Raw genomic sequence first — 21,066 nt, forward strand, 5'->3', positions numbered from 1 at the left:
GACCATTCAGGTATGACCTAAATCAAATCCCTTACGATTATACAGTAGAAGTGACAAATAAATTCAAGTGATTAGATCTGATAGACAGAGTGCCTGAAGAACTATGGACAGAGGTTCGTGACACTGTACAGGAGGCAGGGATCAAGACCATCCCTAAAGGCAAAATGGTTGTCTGATGAGGCCTTACAAATAGCTGAGAAAAGAAGAGAAGCTAAAGGCAAAAGAGAAAAGGAAAGATATACCCATTTGAATGCAGAGTTCTAAAGAATAGGAGAGTTAAGAAAGCCTTCCTAAGTGATCAATGCAAAGAAATAGAGGAAAACAACAGAATGGGAAAGACTAGAGATCTCTTCAAGAAAATCAGAGATAGGGGGGAGGAGCCAAGATGGCGGAGGAGTAGGACGGGGAGAACACTTTCTCCCCCACAAATTCATCAAAAGAGCATTTAAACGTCGAGTAAATTCCACAAAACAACTTCTGAATGCCGGCAGAGGACATCAGGCACCCAGAAAAGCAGCCCAACTCTTCGAAAGGAGGTAGGAAAAAATATAAAAGACAAAAAAAGAGACAAAAGAGGGAGGGACGGAGTTCCGTCCCGGGAAGGGAGTCTTAAAAAGAGAGGTTTCCAAACACCAGGAAACCCTCTCACTGCCGAATCTGTGCCGAGCTTTGGAAGCACAGAGGGCAACATAAAAGGGAGGGGAAAAAAAAATAAACAATTAAAAATCGCGGATTGTGAGCCCTACGGTAACTCCCCCAGCGGAGAAGCAGCGCAGACGCCTGCGCACGGCATTAGCAAGCGGGGGCTGGGCAGGGAAGTGCGGCGCGGGCTGTGTCCCTTAGAGTAAGAATCGGGCCGAATGTCCTGAGCGCTATCTGAGCAAAATAATTTGGGCTAGCAAACCAGACTGTGGGATATCTACCACGCGAAAAGCCAGCCCTAACCTAAGACACCGCCAGGCCCGTGCACAGAACAAAGGACTGAACAGAGATAGCCGGCTGCAGACCTTCCCCCTCCGGTGACAGGCAGCCAGAGCCGGAAGGGGGCAATCGCAGCCCCAGAGAGACCCTATCTATAAAACTGTAAGCAGGCTTCTTTGCTAACTAAAACTTCTTGGGGGTCTGGACGGTCAACATCTGCCTGAGAAGGTGCGCCGGTTTTACACCCAGATAATCGAGTGGCGGGGAGGCGATAAGTCGCAGCATTGGCGCCCGCTAAACACCTCATCACCTGAGCTGCTCGGATCTGGGAAGAACACAAAACGCAGGCCCAACCGAGTCTGCGCCTCTGAGGACTACCCGAGTGCCTGAACCTGAGTGGCTCGGACCTGGGAGCTCAGCCCAGGGCCGGCCTCTGATTGTTCCCGGCGGAACAACCTAGAGCCCAAGCAGTGTGGGCAGGGAGGCTACACGTGCCGTGAGCGGGGGCAGACCCAGTGTGGCTGAGGCACTGCGAGCGCACGCCAGTGTTAGCTGTTTGCAGCATCCCTCCCTCCCTCCCCACAGCACGGCTGAACAAGTGAGCCTAAATTAAAAAAAAAAAAAAAAAAATAGTGTCCTCAACCATCCCCTTTGTGTCAGGGCGGGAACCAGACACTGAAGAGACCAGCAAACAGAAGAAGCTGTAACAGAGGGAAACGCCTTGGAAGCTACAGGCCATAGATTAAAACCCTGTGGTTACTACGGATTACATAGGAAGGGGCCTATAGATCTTGAGAAATATAAGTCGGACTAAGGAACTGCCAAAAATGAACTGAACCCACAATACTCACAACAAAACCAGAGAAAGACCTAGATATATTTTTACTATTTTTACGATCAATCTTTCTTTCTTTTTTTTTTTAATTAAAAAAAAAAATTTTTTTAAAGTCCTCTATTGTCCTTTAATTTTCACTTTTATAACTATTACTTTGCAAAAAAAAAAAAAAGACCCTATTTTTTTTTTTCTTCTTCAGCAAACTTCATATATATATTTTATAATTTTTTGACCGTGGTTTTTTTTTTTTTTTTCTTTTTCTTTTTCTCCTTTTCTTTAAAATTGTATTTTTGAAATTCCAAACTCTACTCTAGATTTTTAATTTTAGCCTTTTGATATATGTTATCAATTTTGTACCTATAGTTTTTTTCATAATTTCTGTGACTTTTTTTTTCCTCTGTTTCTTTCTCTTCTTCTTTTATATAACATCGTATATCTGCAATTCCAAACTCTACTCAAGATTTTTAATTTATGCTTTTTGGTATTTGATATCAATTTTGTACCTGTATTTTCTTTATAATTTTTGCGACATTGTTTTTGTTGATTTGTTTGTTTTCTCTCTTTATTTTTCTTCTTCTTTTTTTTTTTTTTTTTTAACGTTGTATTTTTGAAATTCCAAACTCTACTCTAGATTTTTAATTTTTGCTTTTTGGTATTAGTTATCAATTTTGTACCTGTAGTTTCTTTATTACTTTCACGACCTTGTTTGTTTTTCTTTGTTCGTTTTTTCTCTCTTTCTTTTCCTTCTTCTTTTCATTAACATCGCATTTTTGAAATTCCAAACTCTACTCTAGATTTCTAATTTTTGATTTTATGTATTTGTTCCCAATTTTGTACCTTTAAGAACCCAATCTTCAGGACCCATTTGTCACTAGTGTACGAGATTACTGGCTTGACTGCTCTCTCTCCCTTTGGACTCTCCATTTTCTCCACCAGGTCGCCTGTATCTCCTCCCTAACCCCTCTCTACTCTACCCAACTCTGTGAATTTCTGTGTGTTCCAGATGGTGGAGAACACTTAAGGAACTGATTACTGGCTGGATCTGTCTCCCTCCTTTTCATTTCCCCCTTTTATCCTTCTGGCCACCTCTGTCTCCTGCCTCCTTCTTCTCTTCCCTGTATAACTCCGTGAACATCTCTGAGCGGTCCAGTTGTGGAGTGCACATAAGGAAGTGAATACTGGCTAGCCCACTCTCTCCACTATTGATTCCACCTCATCTCATTTGGGTCACCTCTAACTCCCTCCTCCCTCTTCTCTTCTCCATGTAACGCTGTGAACCTCTCTGAGAGACCCTCACAGTAGAGAAACTTTTCATCTTTAACGTAGATGTTTTATCAGTGGTGCTGTGTAGAAGGAGAAGTTTTGAAACTACTGTAAAATTAAGACCGATAACTGGAAGTAGGAGGCTTAAGTCCAAACCCTGACTCCAGGGAACTCCTGACTCCAAGGAACATTAATTGACAGGAGCTCATCAAACACCTCCATACCGACACTGAAACCAAGCACCACACAAGGGCCAACAAGTTCCAGGGAAAGACATAACAAGCAAATTCTCCAGCAACAAAGGAACACAGCCCTGAGCTTCAAGATACAGGCTGCCCAAAGTCACCCCAAAACCATAGACATCTCATAACTCATTACTGGACATTACATTACACTGCAGAGAGAAGAAATACAGTTCCATCCACCAGAACATTGACACAAGCTTCCCTAACCAGGAAACCTTGACAAGCCACCTGTACAAACCCACACACAGCGAGGAAACGCCACAATAAAGAGAACTCCACAAACTGCCAGAATACAGAAAGGACACCCCAAACTCAGCAATTTAAACAAGATGAAGAGACAGAGGAATACCCAGCAGATAAAGGAACAGGATAAATGCCCACCAAACCAAACAAAAGAGGAAGAGATAGGGAATCTACCTGATAAAGAATTCCGAATAATGATAGTGAAATTGATCCAAAATCTTGAAATTAAAATGGAATCACAGATAAATAGCCTGGAGGCAAGGATTGAGAAGATGCAAGAAAGGTTTAACAAGGACTTAGAAGAAATAAAAAAGAGTCAGTATATAATGAATAATGCAATAAGTGAAATTAAAAACACTCTGGAGGCAACAAATAGTAGAATAACAGAGGCAGAAGATAGGATTAGTGAATTAGAAGATAGAATGGTAGAAATAAATGAATCAGAGAGGATAAAAGAAAAACGAATTAAAAGAAATGAGGACAATCTCAGAGACCTCCAGGACAATATTAAACGCTACAACATTCGAATCATAGGGGTCCCAGAAGAAGAAGACAGAAAGAAAGACCATGAGAAAATACTTGAGGAGATAATAGTTGAAAACTTCCCTAAAATGGGGAAGGAAATAATCACCCAAGTCCAAGAAACCCAGAGAGTCCCAAACAGGATAAACCCAAGGCGAAACACCCCAAGGCACATATTAATCAAATTAACAAAGATCAAACACAAAGAACAAATATTAAAAGCAGCAAGGGAAAAACAACAAATAACACACAAGGGAATTCCCATAAGGATAACAGCTGATCTTTCAATAGAAACTCTTCAAGCCAGGAGGGAATGGCAAGACATACTTAAAATGATGAAAGAAAATAACCAATAATCTGGGCAATTATAAATATATATGCACCCAACACGGGAGCACCGCAGTATGTAAGACAAATGCTAACAAGTATGAAAGAAGAAATTAACAATAACACAATAATAGTGGGAGACTTTAATACCCCACTCACACCTATGGATAGATCAACTAAACAGAAAATTAACAAGGAAACACAAACTTTAAACGATACAATAGACCAGTTAGACCTAATTGATATCTATAGGACATTTCATCCCAAAACAATGAATTTCACCTTCTTCTCAAGCGCACATGGAACCTTCTCCAGGATAGATCACATCCTGGGCCATAAAGCTAGCCTTGGTAAATTCAAACAAATAGAAATCATTCCAAGCATCTTTTCTGACCACAATGCAGTAAGATTAGATCTCAATTACAGGAGAAAAACTATTAAAAAATCCAACACATGGAGGCTGAACAACACACTGCTGAATAACCAACAAATCACAGAAGAAATCAAAAAAGAAATAAAAATTTGCATAGAAACGAATGAAAATGAAAACACAACAACCCAAAACCTGTGGGACACGGTAAAAGCAGTCCTAAGGGGAAAGTTCATAGCAATACAGGCACACCTCAAGAAACAAGAAAAAATTCAAATAAATAACCTAACTCTACACCTAAAGCAACTAGAAAAGGAAGAAATGAAGAACCCCAGGGTTAGTAGAAGGAAAGAAATCTTAAAAATTAGAGCAGAAATAAATGCAAAAGAAACAAAAGAGACCATAGCAAAAATCAACAAAACCAAAAGCTGGTTCTTTGAAAGGATAAATAAAATTGACAAACCATTAGCCAGACTCATCAAGAAACAAAGGGAGAAAAATCAAATCAATAAAATTAGAAATGAAAATGGAGAGATCACAACAGACAACACAGAAATACAAAGGATCATAAGAGACTACTATCAACAATTATATGCCAATAAAATGGACAACGAGGAAGAAATGGACAAATTCTTAGAAAAGTACAACTTTCCAAAACTCGACCAGGAAGAAATAGAAAATCTTAACAGACCCATCACAAACACGGAAATTGAAACTGTAATCAAAAATCTTCCAGCAAACAAAAGCCCAGGTCCAGACGGCTTCACAGCTGAATTCTACCAAAAATTTAGAGAAGAGCTAACACCTATCCTGCTCAAACTCTTCCAGAAAATTGCAGAGGATGGTAAACTTCCAAACTCATTCTATGAGGCCACCATCACCCTAATACCAAAACCTGGCAAAGATCCCACAAAAAAAGAAAACTACAGGCCAATATCACTGATGAACATAGATGCAAAAATCCTTAACAAAATTCTAGCAATCAGAATCCAACAACACATTAAAAAGATCATACACCATGACCAAGTGGGCTTTATCCCAGGGATGCAAGGATTCTTCAATATCCGCAAATCAATCAATGTAATACACCACATTAACAAATTGAAAAATAAAAACCATATGATTATCTCAATAGATGCAGAGAAAGCCTTTGACAAAATTCAACATCCATTTATGATAAAAACTCTCCAGAAAGCAGGAATAGAAGGAACATACCTCAACATAATCAAAGCTATATATGACAAACCCACAGCAAACATTATCCTCAATGGTGAAAAATTGAAAGCATTTCCTTTAAAGTCAGGAACAAGACAAGGGTGCCCACTTTCACCATTACTATTCAACATAGTTTTGGAAGTTTTGGCCACAGCAATCAGAACAGAAAAAGAAATAAAAGGAACCCAAATTGGAAAAGAAGAAGTAAAGCTCTCACTGTTTGCAGATGACATGATCCTCTACATAGAAAACCCTAAAGACTCCACCAGAAAATTACTAGAACTAATCAATGACTATAGTAAAGTTGCAGGATATAAAATCAACACACAGAAATCCCTTGCATTCCTATACACTAATAATGAGAAAACAGAAAGAGAAATTAAGGAAACAATTCCATTCACCATTGCAACGGAAAGAATAAAGTACTTAGGAATATATCTACCTAAAGAATCTAAAGACCTATATATAGAAAACTATAAAACACTGGTGAAAGAAATCAAAGAGGACACTAACAGATGGAGAAATATACCATGTTCATGGATTGGAAGAATCAATGTAGTGAAAATGAGTATACTACCCAAAGCAATCTATAGATTTAATGCAATCCCTATCAAGCTACCAACAGCATTCTTCACAGAGCTAGAACAAATAATTTCACAATTTGTATGGAAAAACAAAAAACCTCGAATAGCCAAAGCGATCTTGAGAAAGAAAAATGGAACTGGAGGAATCAACCTACCTGACTTCAGGCTCTACTACAAAGCCACAGTTATCAAGACAGTATGGTACTGGCACAAAGACAGAACTATAGATCAATGGAACAAAATAGAAAGCCCAGAGATAAATCCACGCACATATGGACACCTTATCTTTGACAAAGGAGGCAAGAATATACAATGGATTAAAGACAATCTCTTTAACAAGTGGTGCTGGGAACTCTGGTCAACCACTTGTAAAAGAATGAAACTAGAACACTTTCTAACACCATACACAAAAATAAACTCAAAATGGATTAAAGATCTAAACGTAAGACCAGAAACTATAAAACTCCTAGAGGAGAACATAGGCAAAACACTCTCTGACATACATCACAGCAGGATCCTCTATGACCCACCTCCCAGAATATTGGAAATAAGAGCAAAAATAAACAAATGGGACCTAATTAACCTTAAAAGCTTCTGCACATCAAAGGAAACTATTAGCAAGGTGAAAAGACAGCCTTCAGAATGGGAGAAGATAATAGCAAATGAAGCAACTGACAAACAACTAATCTCGAGAATATACAAGCAACTCCTACAGCTCAACTCCAGAAAAATGACCCAATCAAAAAATGGGCCAAAGAACTAAATAGACATTTCTCCAAAGAAGACATACAGATGGCTAACAAACACATGAAAAGATGCTCAACATCACTCATTATCAGAGAAATGCAAATCAAAACCACTATGAGGTACCATTTCACACCAGTCAGAATGGCTGCGATCCAAAAGTCTACAAGTAATAAATGCTGGAGAGGGTGTGGAGAAAAGGGAACCCTCTTACACTGTTGGTGGGAATGCAAACTAGTACAGCCACTATGGAGAACAGTGTGGAGATTCCTTAAAAAACTGGAAATAGACATGCCTTATGATCCAGCAATCCCACTGCTGGGCATACACACTGAGAAAACCAGAAGGGAAAGAGACACGAGTACCCCAATGTTCATCGCAGCACTGTTTATAATAGCCAGGACATGGAAGCAACCTAGATGTCCATCAGCAGATGAATGGATAAGAAAGCTGTGGTACATATACACAATGGAGTATTATTCAGGAATTAAAAAGAATACATTTGAATCAGTTCTAATGAGGTGGATGAAACTGGAGCCTATTATACAGAGTGAAGTAAGCCAGAAAGAAAAACACCAATACAGTATACTAACGCATATATATGGAATTTAGAAAGATGGTAACAATAACCCTGTGTACGAGACAGCAAAAGAGACACTGATGTATAGAACAGTCTTATGGACTCTGTGGGAGAGGGAGAGGGTGGGAAGATTTGGGAGAATGGCATTGAAACTTGTAAAATATCATGTATGAAATGAGTTGCCAGTCCAGGTTCGATGCACGATACTGGAGGCTTGGGGCTGGTGCACTGGGACGACCCAGAGGGATGGAATGGGGAGGGAGGAGGGAGGAGGGTTCAGGATGGGGAACACATGTATACCTGTGGCGGATTCATTTTGATATTTGGCAAATCTAATACAGTTATGTAAAGTTTAAAAATAAAATAAAATTAAAAAAAAAAAAAAAAGAAAAAAATAAATAAATAAAAAAAAAAAAAAAAAGAAAATCAGAGATAACCAAGGGAACATCTCATGCAAAGATGGGCACTTTAAAGGACAGAAATGGTTTGGACCTAACAGAAGCAGAAGAGATTAAGAAGAGGTGGCAAGAATACACAGAAGAACTGTACAAAAAAGTTCTTCACGACCCAGATAATCACGATCGTGTGATCACTCACCTAGAGCCAGACATCTTGGAATGTGAAGTCAAGTGGGCCTTAGGAAGCATCACTACAAACAAAGCTAGAGGAGGTGATGGAATTCCAGTTGAGCTATTTCAAATCCTAAAAGATGATGCTGTGAAAGTGCTGCACTCAATATGCCAGCAAATTTGGAAAACTCAGCAGTGGTCACAGGACTGGAAAAGGTCAGTTTTCATTCCAATCCCAAGAAAGGTCATGCCAAAGTATGCTCAAACTACCACACAATTGCACTCATCTCACACGCTAGTTAAAGTAATGCTCAAAATTCTCCAAGCCAGACTTCAACAGTACATGAACCATGAACTTCCAGATGTTCAAGTTGGATTTAGAAAAGGCAGAGGAACCAGAGATCAAATTATCAACATCCGTTGGATCATCGAAAAAGAGAGTGAGTTCCAGAAAACCATCTCCTTCTGCTTCATTGACTATGCCAAAGCCTTTGACTGTGTGGATCACAACAAACTGTGGAAAATTCTGGAAGAGATGGGAATACCAGACCACCTGACCTGCCTCCTGAGAAATCTGTATGCAGGTCAAGAAACAACAGTTAGAACTGGACATGGAACAACAGAGTGGTTCCAAATCAGGAAAGCAGTACGTCAAGGCTGTATACTGTCACCCTGCTTATTTAACTTATATGCTGAGCACATCATATGAAATGCCAAGCTGGATGAAGCACAAGCTGGAATGAAGATTGCCAGGAGAAATATCAATAACCTCAGATATGCAGATGACACCACCCTAATGGCAGAAAGCAAAGAAGAACTAAAGAGCCTTTTGATATAAGTGAAAGTTGACAGTGAAAAAGTTGGCTTAAAGCTCAACATTCAGAAAACGAAGATCATGGCATCTGGTCCCATCACTTCATGGGAAATAGATGGGGAAACAGTGGAAACAGTGACAGACTTCATTTTGGGGGGCTCCAAGATCACTGCAGATGATGACTGCAGCCATGAAATTAAAAGACGCTTGCTCTTTGGAAAAAAAGTTATGACCAACCTAGACAGCATATTAAAAAGCAGAGACATTACTTTGTTAACAAAGGTTCGTCTAGTCAAGGCTATGGTTTTACCAGTGGTCATGTATGGATGTGCGAGTTGACTATAAAGAAAGCTGACTGCTGAAGAATTGATGCTTTTAACTGTGGTGTTGGAGAAGACTGCAAGGAGATCCAACCAGTCCATCCGAAAGGAAATCAGTCCTGAATATTCATTGGAAGGACTGATGCTACAGCTGAAACTCCAGTACTTTGGCCACCTGATGCGAAGAACTGACTCATTGGAAAAGACCCTGATGCTGGGAGACATTGAAGGCGGGAGGAGAAGGGGACGACAGAGAATGAGATGGTTGGATGGCACTCCTGACGCGTTGGGCGTGAGTTTGAGTAGGCTCTGGGAGTTGGTGATGGACAGGGAAGCCCGGCGTGCTGCAGTCCATGGGGTTGCAAAGAGTCAGACACGACTGAGGGACTGTACTGAATAACGCTTGGCACCCACAGCCGCCCTGCTGGACAACTTCAGGGGCAGCATTTACACTGGGTGCTATGATGTTCTCCAGGAGGCGCCACTCACGTAGAATACAAGGGTAGTGGTCCACCAAGCTTTGTGCAGTAGGACCTCGCTGGGACCAAACCCTACAAGAGCCAGATGTGTATCACAAATAAAGCCTCAATCCTTACTGTGGTTTTCTCACTAATTTCTTCTAAAAACAAAACCAGTGGACAAATAAAACATTTTAAATCCCCAGTTAAAATGTCAGGAGGGACATCAGGTGATACAATGTTTCTAGATAAGCACTATTTAAAATCCTAATGCTGCAGTGGATTATGTGTTCCTAAGGAAAATAGGTTTGTAGTTAAAATGTATGCCTGATCATTTATTTTCCTCCCGTTCCGTTTAATTTGGGTCTAATAAATAGTTCCTAGTATCTGTTATATCCAAAGAGTCTCAGGAAAAATATAAAAGAAAAAGGTACTTTACTTTTAAGTAAATTCCAAAGTCATGTCTCTGCTTCAGGCTCTCAAGATAAAAGACAGCGGCCGAGTAGTTCAGGCAGTAGGTCTGGTGGTTCTGACACAGGCTCCCTCGGAAATACTGCAAGGGGAGAAGGGCACGAGAGTGAAGCATGCAAAGGCGGAGGGACCTGCTCTCCACTTTTATCAGCAACCAAAGTGGGGAAAGTTGGGGACACACCATTATCAACCACGTGTGCGTGGAGAGAAGCAGGTGATCGTCAAAATAAACACTATTAAGCAATGGTATCCCCAAAATAAACCATTAACTCCTCAACTGGAAAGCTCGATGCTGGAGCTGAAGCTCCAATACTCTGGCCACCTGATGCACAGAGCCAACTCACTGGAAAAGAGCCTGATGCTGGGAAAGATTGAGGGCAGGAGGAAAGGGGGTGACATAGGATGAGATGGTTGGAAGGCATCACCGATTCAATGGACATGAGTTTGAGCAAACTCAGAAGACAGTGAAGGACAGGGAAGCCTGGTGTGCTGCAGTTCATGGGGTCGCAAAGAGTTGGATACAACTTAGTGACTGAACAACAACTCCTCCTCAATAAACTGCCTTTTTTGGCTTATATTTTTTTAAAAAATTCTACTTGGGACATGTTGATTTAATTCACCCTTTACTTGCACTTATGCTTTGTTGAGGCCTACACAGGCTGCGTGGTACCTGGTAAACAGACACTGCCTAAGCCTGTGTTCATAGTATGTGATTCAAGTAACAACATCTAACTTTTCATCAGATCTTCTGCAAAAATATCCACAAATTGGATTCTCCTGCCAGCTTCTAAAACACAGTCAAATCTGGGGCACCTCATTAAGTGTACTGTTCCATAGCGAGCATTTTATGCACTTGTTTTACCTAATCTGACACTTGCCTTTCCCTTTCTTCATTATTCTTATGTGATGTCTTAAACTTGCTATAATGACTACACATTCTTAAGTCGTATCAAATTTATATTAGAATAAGGTGGGTGGCCAGTGTGCAAGCACACACATTCACATTACCTAAATTACCACTGAGGGTAGGCCTGGCCATGGGACTCTCTGAGGCTGAGGAACATGAACAGATATGCCAGAAACTTGACGAGTCAGTGAGCGTTCTGCCTCAGTCTTTTAGGTCTTTGCCCTGGAGGCGCGGGGGTGACATTCCAGGTGGTGGCTGCTCCCTCAGCAGGGGTCCCAGAGTGAGAACAATGACAGAGCAGAACACGGCGTGAGTGAGACGTGAACCAAGCCACCGAGAGCTGGAGTTTCTTTCCGTGGCACAGCTGAATTTAACCTGACGCAGCCCTTTTCAAATTAAGGAAAAACTTTTGCAGCCCACCTTTGCGCATCTGTAACATACCAGGAAGCATTCATACATGGCTATCATTATAGACTTTCAGTGAAGAGTCCATGCTTCACTAGGCTGTGAGGACACGTATGCTATGGTCGGAACAGCTGTGTCCCCCTCAAACTCATATGTTGAATCCTAACCCTCAAGGTGATGGTATTGGAGGAGGTGGACCCTTCTGGAGACTATGAGGTCCCAAAGGTGAAGCCTCCAGGAATGAAATGAATGCCCTTACAAAAGAGACTCCGGAGAGCTCTCTGGCCCTCTCCGCTATGTGAAGAATACAATGAGAAGTCTGTGACCAGAAGAGGGCCCTCACATGACCCGGCTGCCACCCTGGTATTGGATGTCCACCCTTTAAAACAGTGAGACATTGATTTCTGTTGTTAACAACCTACCCAGTTTGTGGCACTTTGTTACACAGAGCCTGGGCAGACTGAGACAGACTACTTATGTGTTTTGATGAAAAGTTGTTATTTCTTCAGACTATTCACTAAAAACTGCATTAAAAATTATTTTTAGGGGGCCAGGTCTTATTGCTAACATTGGCCTTCAGATGAATACTCCCAGATGTGTCTGCACTGCATCTATGTCCCAGGAGAGAGCTGCAGCTACCCCTCACTCTTGGAGATTCTCCAAGACCAGCAGAGGAATGATATATTTGGATCTATAATGGGTGTTGATGCTCTTTTGTGCTTCTTCCCATCACCATTAGAGGACGATGGCCAGGTTGGTCCAAGGAGATGGACCAGGTTAGTCCAAGGAGCCAAGTGGAGAGAGCCTACCAGTTGTCCTAGCCCTTGACGGAGTACAGAAATTATCAAGAAAACCAAGGGACTTCAGACCCTGAACCAACACACATCCAAACAATCATGCTCATTATCTAACTTACTAAGGGCTCTGCCCTTTAACAAAAATAAAAAATGTGTAGCATGCAATGGTCCTAAAAAAAATAATTTCTGACTCTAAAGGAATTGGGAGATCCTGAGATTTAAGCTGATTTCCAACACTTTACATTCTTTCTCTTGTTTTTCAAAGCTTTTCTTATTCTAATCTGCTTTCAAAGTTCATTGAAGGATCGCCCCCGTTTATGCCTAGTTTTCTGCTTGTTTTGCCTTCTTAAATAGTCCTTGTTAATATCTCACCTCAAGCATCACTGCCTCAGGAAGAATTTCCTAGCTGTAACTACCTCACCATCTGCCCCAAACTAGAAGTCTCCTTTCATAATATCTATGTATCTTTTTTTCCAGCACTAATCTCAATTTTACTATATAATCATTGGTGTCATTAGTTGATTAATTTCTTTCCCACTAGAATGAAAACTCCCCCAAAGTAAGGGGTGTGTCTAATTCTGCACATTATCATGTACAGGTTATCCGCCCCACATGTAAGTGCTTCATAATGCACATTACTTTTTGCTTTTCAATTTTGATACTTGCCCTTTGCAAGAACATTAAACATAAACCTGAGTATAATTTTTACAAGTCAATACATCTTAATCTATATTAAAAAAAATGGATTTAGCAACCTAAATGATGATAGATAGAAACAGGATTAAAAAGCTTAGAGTAGGGGAGAAAGTTCAAATTATCTACAAGGAAAAAAAATAGCATTTATCAGACCAGGGGTACAAGTCTTCCTCCTTCCTCCTCCTTTAATACACAGAAGTCTTATTAAGGGTGCTGATGGATTTGAAGGTTTATTTTATTCCTTTCAGAAAGCCTGGCACTTTTGTTAGAACAACTACTGAACCATGTAATTAGCCTGCACAAACTATTGCTGTGAATATTGCTTTAAATTGAAGTCATTTGAAAAACAGACTTGGAAATGGCTTTTCCATGCATGCAGATTTTGTATTAATAAAGCTCACACAGGAGAGATAACAATGGAAAAACAGAATCTGAGACTTATTTTTGAAAATGTTGATTGGTGGAGAAAGGGATGTTTCCCTTGTGGGAGGGTGTTGGCAGAACTTTCCCAGAAATAACAATGATGATGATGGTCAAGAAAATATAAACAATCATCCTGAGAGGTGGGTGAATTTATCACACAGAAGCTGAGATATCCCAAAGAGGATTTTACCTTTGTGAGCACAGAAATAAAATCCAACGATGGTGAAGTCTCACAAGTGTCAACGTAGTCCTTGAAGATATGGAAAAGACTGTTCACAAAACCAAAGCTTGTCTAGGGCCAGGGAGAAAGGAAAACAGAGGTAAGGGGTAAGAAATAAATACCCAGTGAACTTCAAATTTTGTTCCTACAGATGCCTCCTACTTCCAATTTATCTCCCTGGCAAAATTTAAAGATTTATTTTCCTCTACTCTCTAATGTATTTTCTTATAAATGAATTCCTGTAGTATCTCTCTTCTCTTCCTTTTTAGAGGAAAGAGAGCTTTTATTTATAATATATGTGATAAAGAACATTCATTTGAGACTAGTCATTTATGATGATGGAGTACTTAGGAATATGTTTTTCTCTTTCTTTGTATTCAACATTATTTATTGAGGAAACTCATGTACCCAACATTACTTATTCAGTCCTTCTATGCACGAGGCATTGAGGTCCTCTGGATAAAGCAGTAAACAAGATGTGTTCCTGAGTGTACACTAGAAGGTATATACTTCTAGAAGGGGTTCCAGAACTTGTACTCTAGAAAAAACATGGAACATTTCCTGAATTTGTGTGCCATTCTTGCACAGAATCCACGCTAATCTTTGTCTCATTCCAATTTTAGTACATGTGCTGCTGAACTGAGCATTATGATTACTTTCTTAAATAACCACTGAAGAATTGTTTGAAATGTTATTGAAGGCTAACTGACGGCTGCAATCTATTGGCAAGATTTCCTTCTTATTAACCTGAACTCCCGACCGCAAGATTATATGGAGAAGGAATATGGAAGAAACCATATTCCATACGCCAACATGGAATACAAACCACAAAAAGAGACAAGCACAAATTTTCACAGTCCTCTGGCGATTTTTAAAACATGGCTACTGGAATCTTTCTACTTTGGCTCACCTGACTTAGCTCCTCCAGGTTTGCAAAAAGTCTCCATAAATCCACATCCAGGAGATATTCATGCGTCTGTAGATACTTTAATGTATTCATGAAGATCTTAAAGAAATAAAACACACATCACTTTTTGCTTTTCAATTTTGATATTTGCCCTTTGCAAGAACATTAAACATAAACCTCCTGAGTATAATTTTACAAAACAACTTCGAGATCAGTATTTTCAATGGTTAGGAATTGTGCTAAACACAAATGATGACATTTAAGCTCCACAGAACATATGGGAAATGTGCTCTTCTGTATGAAGTAGTCATTGCTGTGTGAGCCCTACCAATATTTCTGTAGAACATAATTTGTTCAAGCAGGCTTTCTCTCCTCCCAGTGCCAGAGAAATCTCCAAGGTTCTCTTCTTGCCAGCAGCACTTACTTGAGACCAAAACAACATTCATTCTCAGTTTTTATTTATTCCTTTCTCTGCAAAAGACTTAAATGTCCTTTACTTTTAGGAAATTGAAAAGAGAACTAATGAATGAATATCTGATAACTGGTAAGATGTTTAGATTTGTATAAATCCATTAAATATTAATGAAAACATTAAGAGAGGCTTTGTGTTACTGTTACTTGATGTTTTCCTACAATAGGAAACTACAGCAAGTCAAGAAAAAAAACTACAATCCTCATAGATAACCTGTCCCTCATTCAATAAACTAAAGAGAGATGAATTTATTGAAATAGGAATACTCTGTATGAATATGATGAAGCATTTGGAGGGACCAAATAAGTCAGGAATTATAGGTATGAAAAGATTGGGCTTTAGATCACCAACGTTTTCCAATTCCTATTTCTATATTACTTAATCAATGCAGTAAACGGTTCTTGAACTTGCATCAGAATCATTTAAAGGCCTTGTTAAACCAGAGATTAGCAGGCCCTACCTCAAGCCTTTCTGATTCAGTAGGTCTCTGATGAGATATGAGAATATGGATTTCTAACGAGTTCCCAAGTGATTCTGATGCTGCTGGTTCAGGGACTACACTTTGAGAACCACTGATTTAGAGCTTCCCGCAATCTAGGCAGCACCCGTTGTCTGGAAGTCTGTCTATATCTAAGCATTTAAAACATAAGCAGTAAGAAACAGAAACCATGACTTCAGATAAATTGGAGACATTTAGAAGAAATCATCTTTGTGCTATAAGAGTCTTTGCTTTAACTGTTTACAATAGCCAAGACATGGCAGCAACCTAGATGTCCATTGGCAGATGAATGGACAAGAAAGCTGTGATACATATACACAATGGAATATTACTCAGCCATTAAAAAGAATGCATTTGAATCGGTTCTAATGAGGTGGATGAAACTGGAGCCTATTATACATAGCGAAGTAAGTCAGAAAGAAAAACACTTTCTGCTTTACTGACTATGCCAAAGCCTTTGACTGTGTGGATCACAATAAACTGTGGAAAATTCTGAAAGAGACGGGAATACCAGACCACCTGACCTGCCTCTTGAGAAATCTGTATGCAGGTCAGGAAGCAACAATTAGAACTGGACATGGAACAACAGACTGGTTCCAAATAGGGAAAGGAGTACGTCAAGTCTGTACATTGTCACCCTGCTTATTTAACTTATATGCAGAGTACATCATGAGAAATGCTGGACTGGAAGAAACATAAGCTGGAATCAAGATTGCTGGGAGAAATATCAAACACCTCAGATATGCAGATGACACCACCCTTATTAAGGCAGAAAGTGAAGAGGAACCAAAAAGCCTCTTGATGAAAGTGAAAGTGGAGTGTGAAAAAGTTGGCTTAAAGCTCAACATTCAGAAAACAAAGATCATGGCATCCTGTCCCATCACTTCAAGGGAAATAGATGGGGAAACAGTGTCAGACTTTACTTTTTTGGGCTCCAAAATCACTGCAGATGGTGACTGCAGCCATGAAATTAAAAGACGCTTACGTCTTGGAAGGAAAGTTATGTCCAACCTAGATAGCATATTGAAAAGCAGAGATATTACTTTGCCAACAAAGGCCCATCTAGTCAAGGCTATGGTTTTTCCTGTGGTCATGTATGGATGTGAGAGTTGGACTGTGAAGAAGGCTGAGCACCGAAGTATTGATGCGTTTGAACTGTGGTGTTGGAGAAGACTCTTGAGAGTCCCTTGGACTGCAAGGAGATCCAACCAGTCCATTCTGAAGGAGATCAGCCCTGGGTGTTCTTTGTAAGGACTGATGCTAAAGCTGAAACTCCAGTACTTTGGCCACCTCATGCGAAGAGTTGACTCATTGGAAAAGACTCTGATGCTGGGAGGGATTGGGGGCAGGAGGAGAAGGGGATGACAGAGGATGAGATGGCTGGATGGCATCACTGACTCGATGGATGTGAGTCTGAGTGAACTCCGGGAGTTGGTGATGGACAGGGAGGCCTGGCGTGCTGCGATTCATGGGGTTGCAAAAGAGTCGGACATGGCTGAGTGACTGAACTGAACTCAACTGATGGACTTTAGAAAGATGGTAACGATGACCCTATATGTGAGACAGCAACAGAGACACAGATGTAAAGAACAGACTTTTGGATTCTGTGGGAGAAGGCGAGGGGGGGATGATTTGAGAGAATAGCATTGAAACATGTATTTTATCATATGTGAAACAGATTGCCAGTCCAGGTTTGATGCATGAGACAGTGTGCTCAGGGCTGGTGCACTGGGGTGACCCTGAGGGATGGATGGGGAGGGTGGGTCAGGATGGGGAACACATGTACACCCATGGCTGATTCATGTTAATGTATGGCAAAAACCACCACAATATTGTAAAGTAATTAGTCTCCAATTAAAATAAATTAAAAAAAATTCTTTGCTTTATAGAATTTTTTGCCATTTAAGAAAAATATTGAGTCTTTCAGTGAATTTGAGTTACAAAATTCCAATTTACAAGCAACTTTGGGAAATTTATATTGATTGTGTAAAGGGAGGTACTCATATACTCTAAATACCAGGGAAGGGGGTTGAAAATAAACACTAATTGAGCTTCTTTTAAACAGAAAATGCTAATTTAAAAAGCTTATGTAGTTGACAGTGGGACAGGAAGCTCCGTTTTGTTTATTAGGGTAAAGCAAGGCAGTGGAGCTCATGAGGTGAGTGCTCTGCAGTGAACATCTACTGGTTCCCACTCAGCCCCAGTGCTCCCCCAACATTATCCCAGTTGTTACCTCAGTGTCTGCCCTTCCTCATCCCTTGAATGTGATCGCCTTAAGACAATGAGCACCCTCCTTCCTTAACATGGTAGCTGGTTCAACAGTGTGCATATGACTCAAACCAGTGCAAACTGAACGAAAATCAAGACTCTGGCTATGAATGTTAAGAAAATAGATTTCTCTTTCTTTCCCTCCCTCCCCTTTCTATTTCTTACTCTCTCCATAGCCTCCAGGACAACAGCCACTCTGTGACTATAACAGAAGCTGGCCTTAGGATGAAGCTCAGACCGTGGAAGGCAGGGATGAGAGACGAAAAGAAATTCTGTCCTTGATTTTGAGCCCCTTGATCAAACCAACCTTGTATTCTCTCTCACCTCTGGGCTTTATGTTTACATGGGTCAATAATATACAGTCTTACTTAACTAGTTTTCTGTATCCTAACTAAAACAATCTCCAAGTTTTAACTTTCTAAGTGTCTTTGCTGTTTACATTTTGCTGGTAAAGTACTTAGCAATGACTGACACAAATATTACTTACAGTAAATAACATTTGTATAGCACTTGAGAGATTTCTGGTCATCAGAATGATCATACCTTATGGTATTGTTATCCCTCTTGTAGCTTAGAACAGGAATAACAAAAGACATGCTGTGGGATAAATCAGGTCTGCTACCCATTTTTGTAAATAAGATATTATTTTAACACAGCCACACACATTTCTTTACAAATTATCTATAGCTTCTTTTGTACTGCAACAGAAGAGCTGAGTAGTTGCAATAAAGACCACATGGTTGCCAAAGCCCAAAATATTTACTATCCAGACCTTGACAGAAAGAAACTTCTGTTTTGTTAAATGGAAGACTAGACTTTCTTAAGTTCACAAGGCAAGTCAGAGGCAGACCTAGGACTTGAACTCATGTCTCCCAACACAGTGTCTTTCCCTGGGTATGAGAGATGCCAGGATTTGAAAGTGCTTATGGGCAGAGGCAACCTTGGGAGCAATGTGGTCCTTCCTCCCCTGTGGTCTTAGAAGGCATTTCCTCCCTTCCTATCCCTTGCCCGGTGGTTCTTCTACAAGGAATTCTCTGCTCAGAGCCTCCCCAGATCAGGACCAGTGCACTGTACAACTTCAGGGGCACCATTTTCACAACAGACATCATGAACACACTGTATAATCCAAGCCCCTTGTGTTACACATGGATGGTTGTCCTGGAAATCTCTGACTGTGGCTCCATGGCTGACAAAACGCCAGGCACTGATCACAAGGGAGTAAAAGAGCCCAAAGAGCAAGCTGACCAGAGATGGCATGGCTGCCTTGAGGGTGGCTGTGAGCTCCCCGACTAGAATAGTGTGCAAACACAGGGTGCGAATCAGGCAGGAGAGAGTCAGACATCACATGGACAGCTGGACCAGTTTACTGAGAAGGTCTCACCCAATCCTCAGAGTCTATGTTTAAGAAAAGAATGAAGAGAAACCAAGTTGCAGATAACCAAAGATAAATAAAATGTCCTTAAGATCCCCTGAAAGAGGGGAGCCTCCCACCTTTCTTCAGCATGGAAAAAAGAAACAAGTCCCCAAAGAACCAATGTTTTCCATCTAACAAAAATTAAAGCCAGCATTACCATCTTAAGAACTAATAAATGGTCCAAAAAATAAGTGCATTCACTCGTGAAGAGTTCCCACACAGCCTCTTGTTGCTTTCTCAAGTCTAATTGATTAGTAGGAAGTTTCTGATGCATTTCCATGACTTCATTCCAGGTCTTATCCTGTATGTGGGAGAAAAAGAGAGAACAAAACGTTTCCACCTTGATGGGTTGACCTGTTGTCCTTTCTTGGACTTGTAGTGCAGCTGAAACAAGCAAGCTCCTAAATCATGATTTCCCATTGCAAGCCCCAGGCACCCCTCTGGATGAAGGTGAAAAAGTGAAAGTGTTAGTTGCTCAGTCCTGTCTGACCTTTTGGGACCCCATGGACTGCAATCTACCAGGTTCCTATGACCATGGAATTCTCCAACTGGAGTGGGCAGACATTCCCTTCTTCAGGGGATCTTTTCAACTCAGGGATTGATCTTCCTGACCCAGGCATTGAACCCAGGTCTCCTGCATTGCAGGCAGATTTACTGTCTGTGTCACCAGGAAGCCCATCCCTCAGGGTAGAGTTACCCAAACCACAGTTCTCTCTGTATGACTTTGGGATATCAATTCCTCCCATGCATGGGATGGACATGTTATTTACAGTTTAAAAAGAATACCAAACCCAGAACTGGAAAATCTGATCCAGGTTCCACTAGTAACACTTGCTGAAATTAACTACTGAAGAATCATGAAATGAGAGTTTAAAGAGACCATCAGAAATTGTCTTATAAAAACCAGCTTATTTTTCAAATGAGGAAATAAAGGCCTAGTGAGAAGAGTTGTAACAACTATTAACCTTTGTATAGGACTTCTTGGTCTACAAAGTACTCTCATGTCCATTACTTTAAGATAAAATGACTTTCCTGAGGTTTCAATGTGCTTTAGAGACAGCAGACTTCCTTCTACCCCGGTCTGGGCTTCTCTCCTGCACTTTGCTATTATTATGAACAATGCAATAATCTGACATCTTTTAATACTGACAAAAACAAAAAAAGAAGCCACACAGAAAACAAATCAGGAGATACCTTCAGGGTGTGGAACTCATAGTCCCTGAAGTCTGTAATCTTCAAAGAGGACAGGCAGTCTTCCAGATCAGATATATGCTTGTTCTTGTCTTTACCCTGCTAAAAGATTGTAAGAACAGGATTTTCAAACTTGAATTCTTTTAGTGATACACTTCTGGTAGCCTCAGCATCTTTGTTTCATGGTCCCACATGCAGATCAGGCTGCACATTTTGTCTATGAACCACTAACAGGTGAAAAGCCATTTCTGAGCCAGTCTGACCCACAGGAGTTCAGAATGTCAGACATGGAGGAGAAAGGCTGGTGAACATGGCTGATCCAAACCTCTCATTTTACTAATTAAAAAAAAAAAAAGCCGGAGCCATAAAAGCAGAACAGCCATATA

General features: G+C 40.4%; 1 protein-coding gene and 1 non-coding gene across 3 annotated transcripts in view; both read right to left on the reverse strand.

Annotated features, from left to right (window-relative positions):
* PLEKHG7 (pleckstrin homology and RhoGEF domain containing G7) overlaps positions 1–21,066 on the reverse strand; it is an 86,127-nt gene that overhangs the window by 29,585 nt on the left and 35,476 nt on the right. Inside the window, exons 5-9 of one of the 2 annotated variants that reach the window (XM_055585732.1) lie at positions 20,684–20,779; positions 19,647–19,790; positions 14,840–14,935; positions 13,900–14,001; positions 10,450–10,563 (exon numbers count right to left, since the gene is read on the reverse strand). In XM_055585732.1, the coding sequence (XP_055441707.1) occupies positions 10,450–10,563; positions 13,900–14,001; positions 14,840–14,935; positions 19,647–19,790; positions 20,684–20,779 (552 nt within the window). Of the gene's footprint in view, positions 1–10,449; positions 10,564–13,899; positions 14,002–14,839; positions 14,936–19,646; positions 19,791–20,683; positions 20,783–21,066 lie in introns of both variants that reach the window. The other variant, XM_055585721.1, reaches the window with a different exon arrangement.
* Positions 14,473–14,576, reverse strand: LOC129642550 (U6 spliceosomal RNA). The gene has a single exon (XR_008709812.1). It is a non-coding gene; the product is annotated as a U6 spliceosomal RNA (small nuclear RNA).

This window comes from Bubalus kerabau, chromosome 1, assembly GCF_029407905.1.
Source record: "Bubalus kerabau isolate K-KA32 ecotype Philippines breed swamp buffalo chromosome 1, PCC_UOA_SB_1v2, whole genome shotgun sequence".
Taxonomy (NCBI): Eukaryota; Metazoa; Chordata; class Mammalia; order Artiodactyla; family Bovidae; genus Bubalus; species Bubalus kerabau.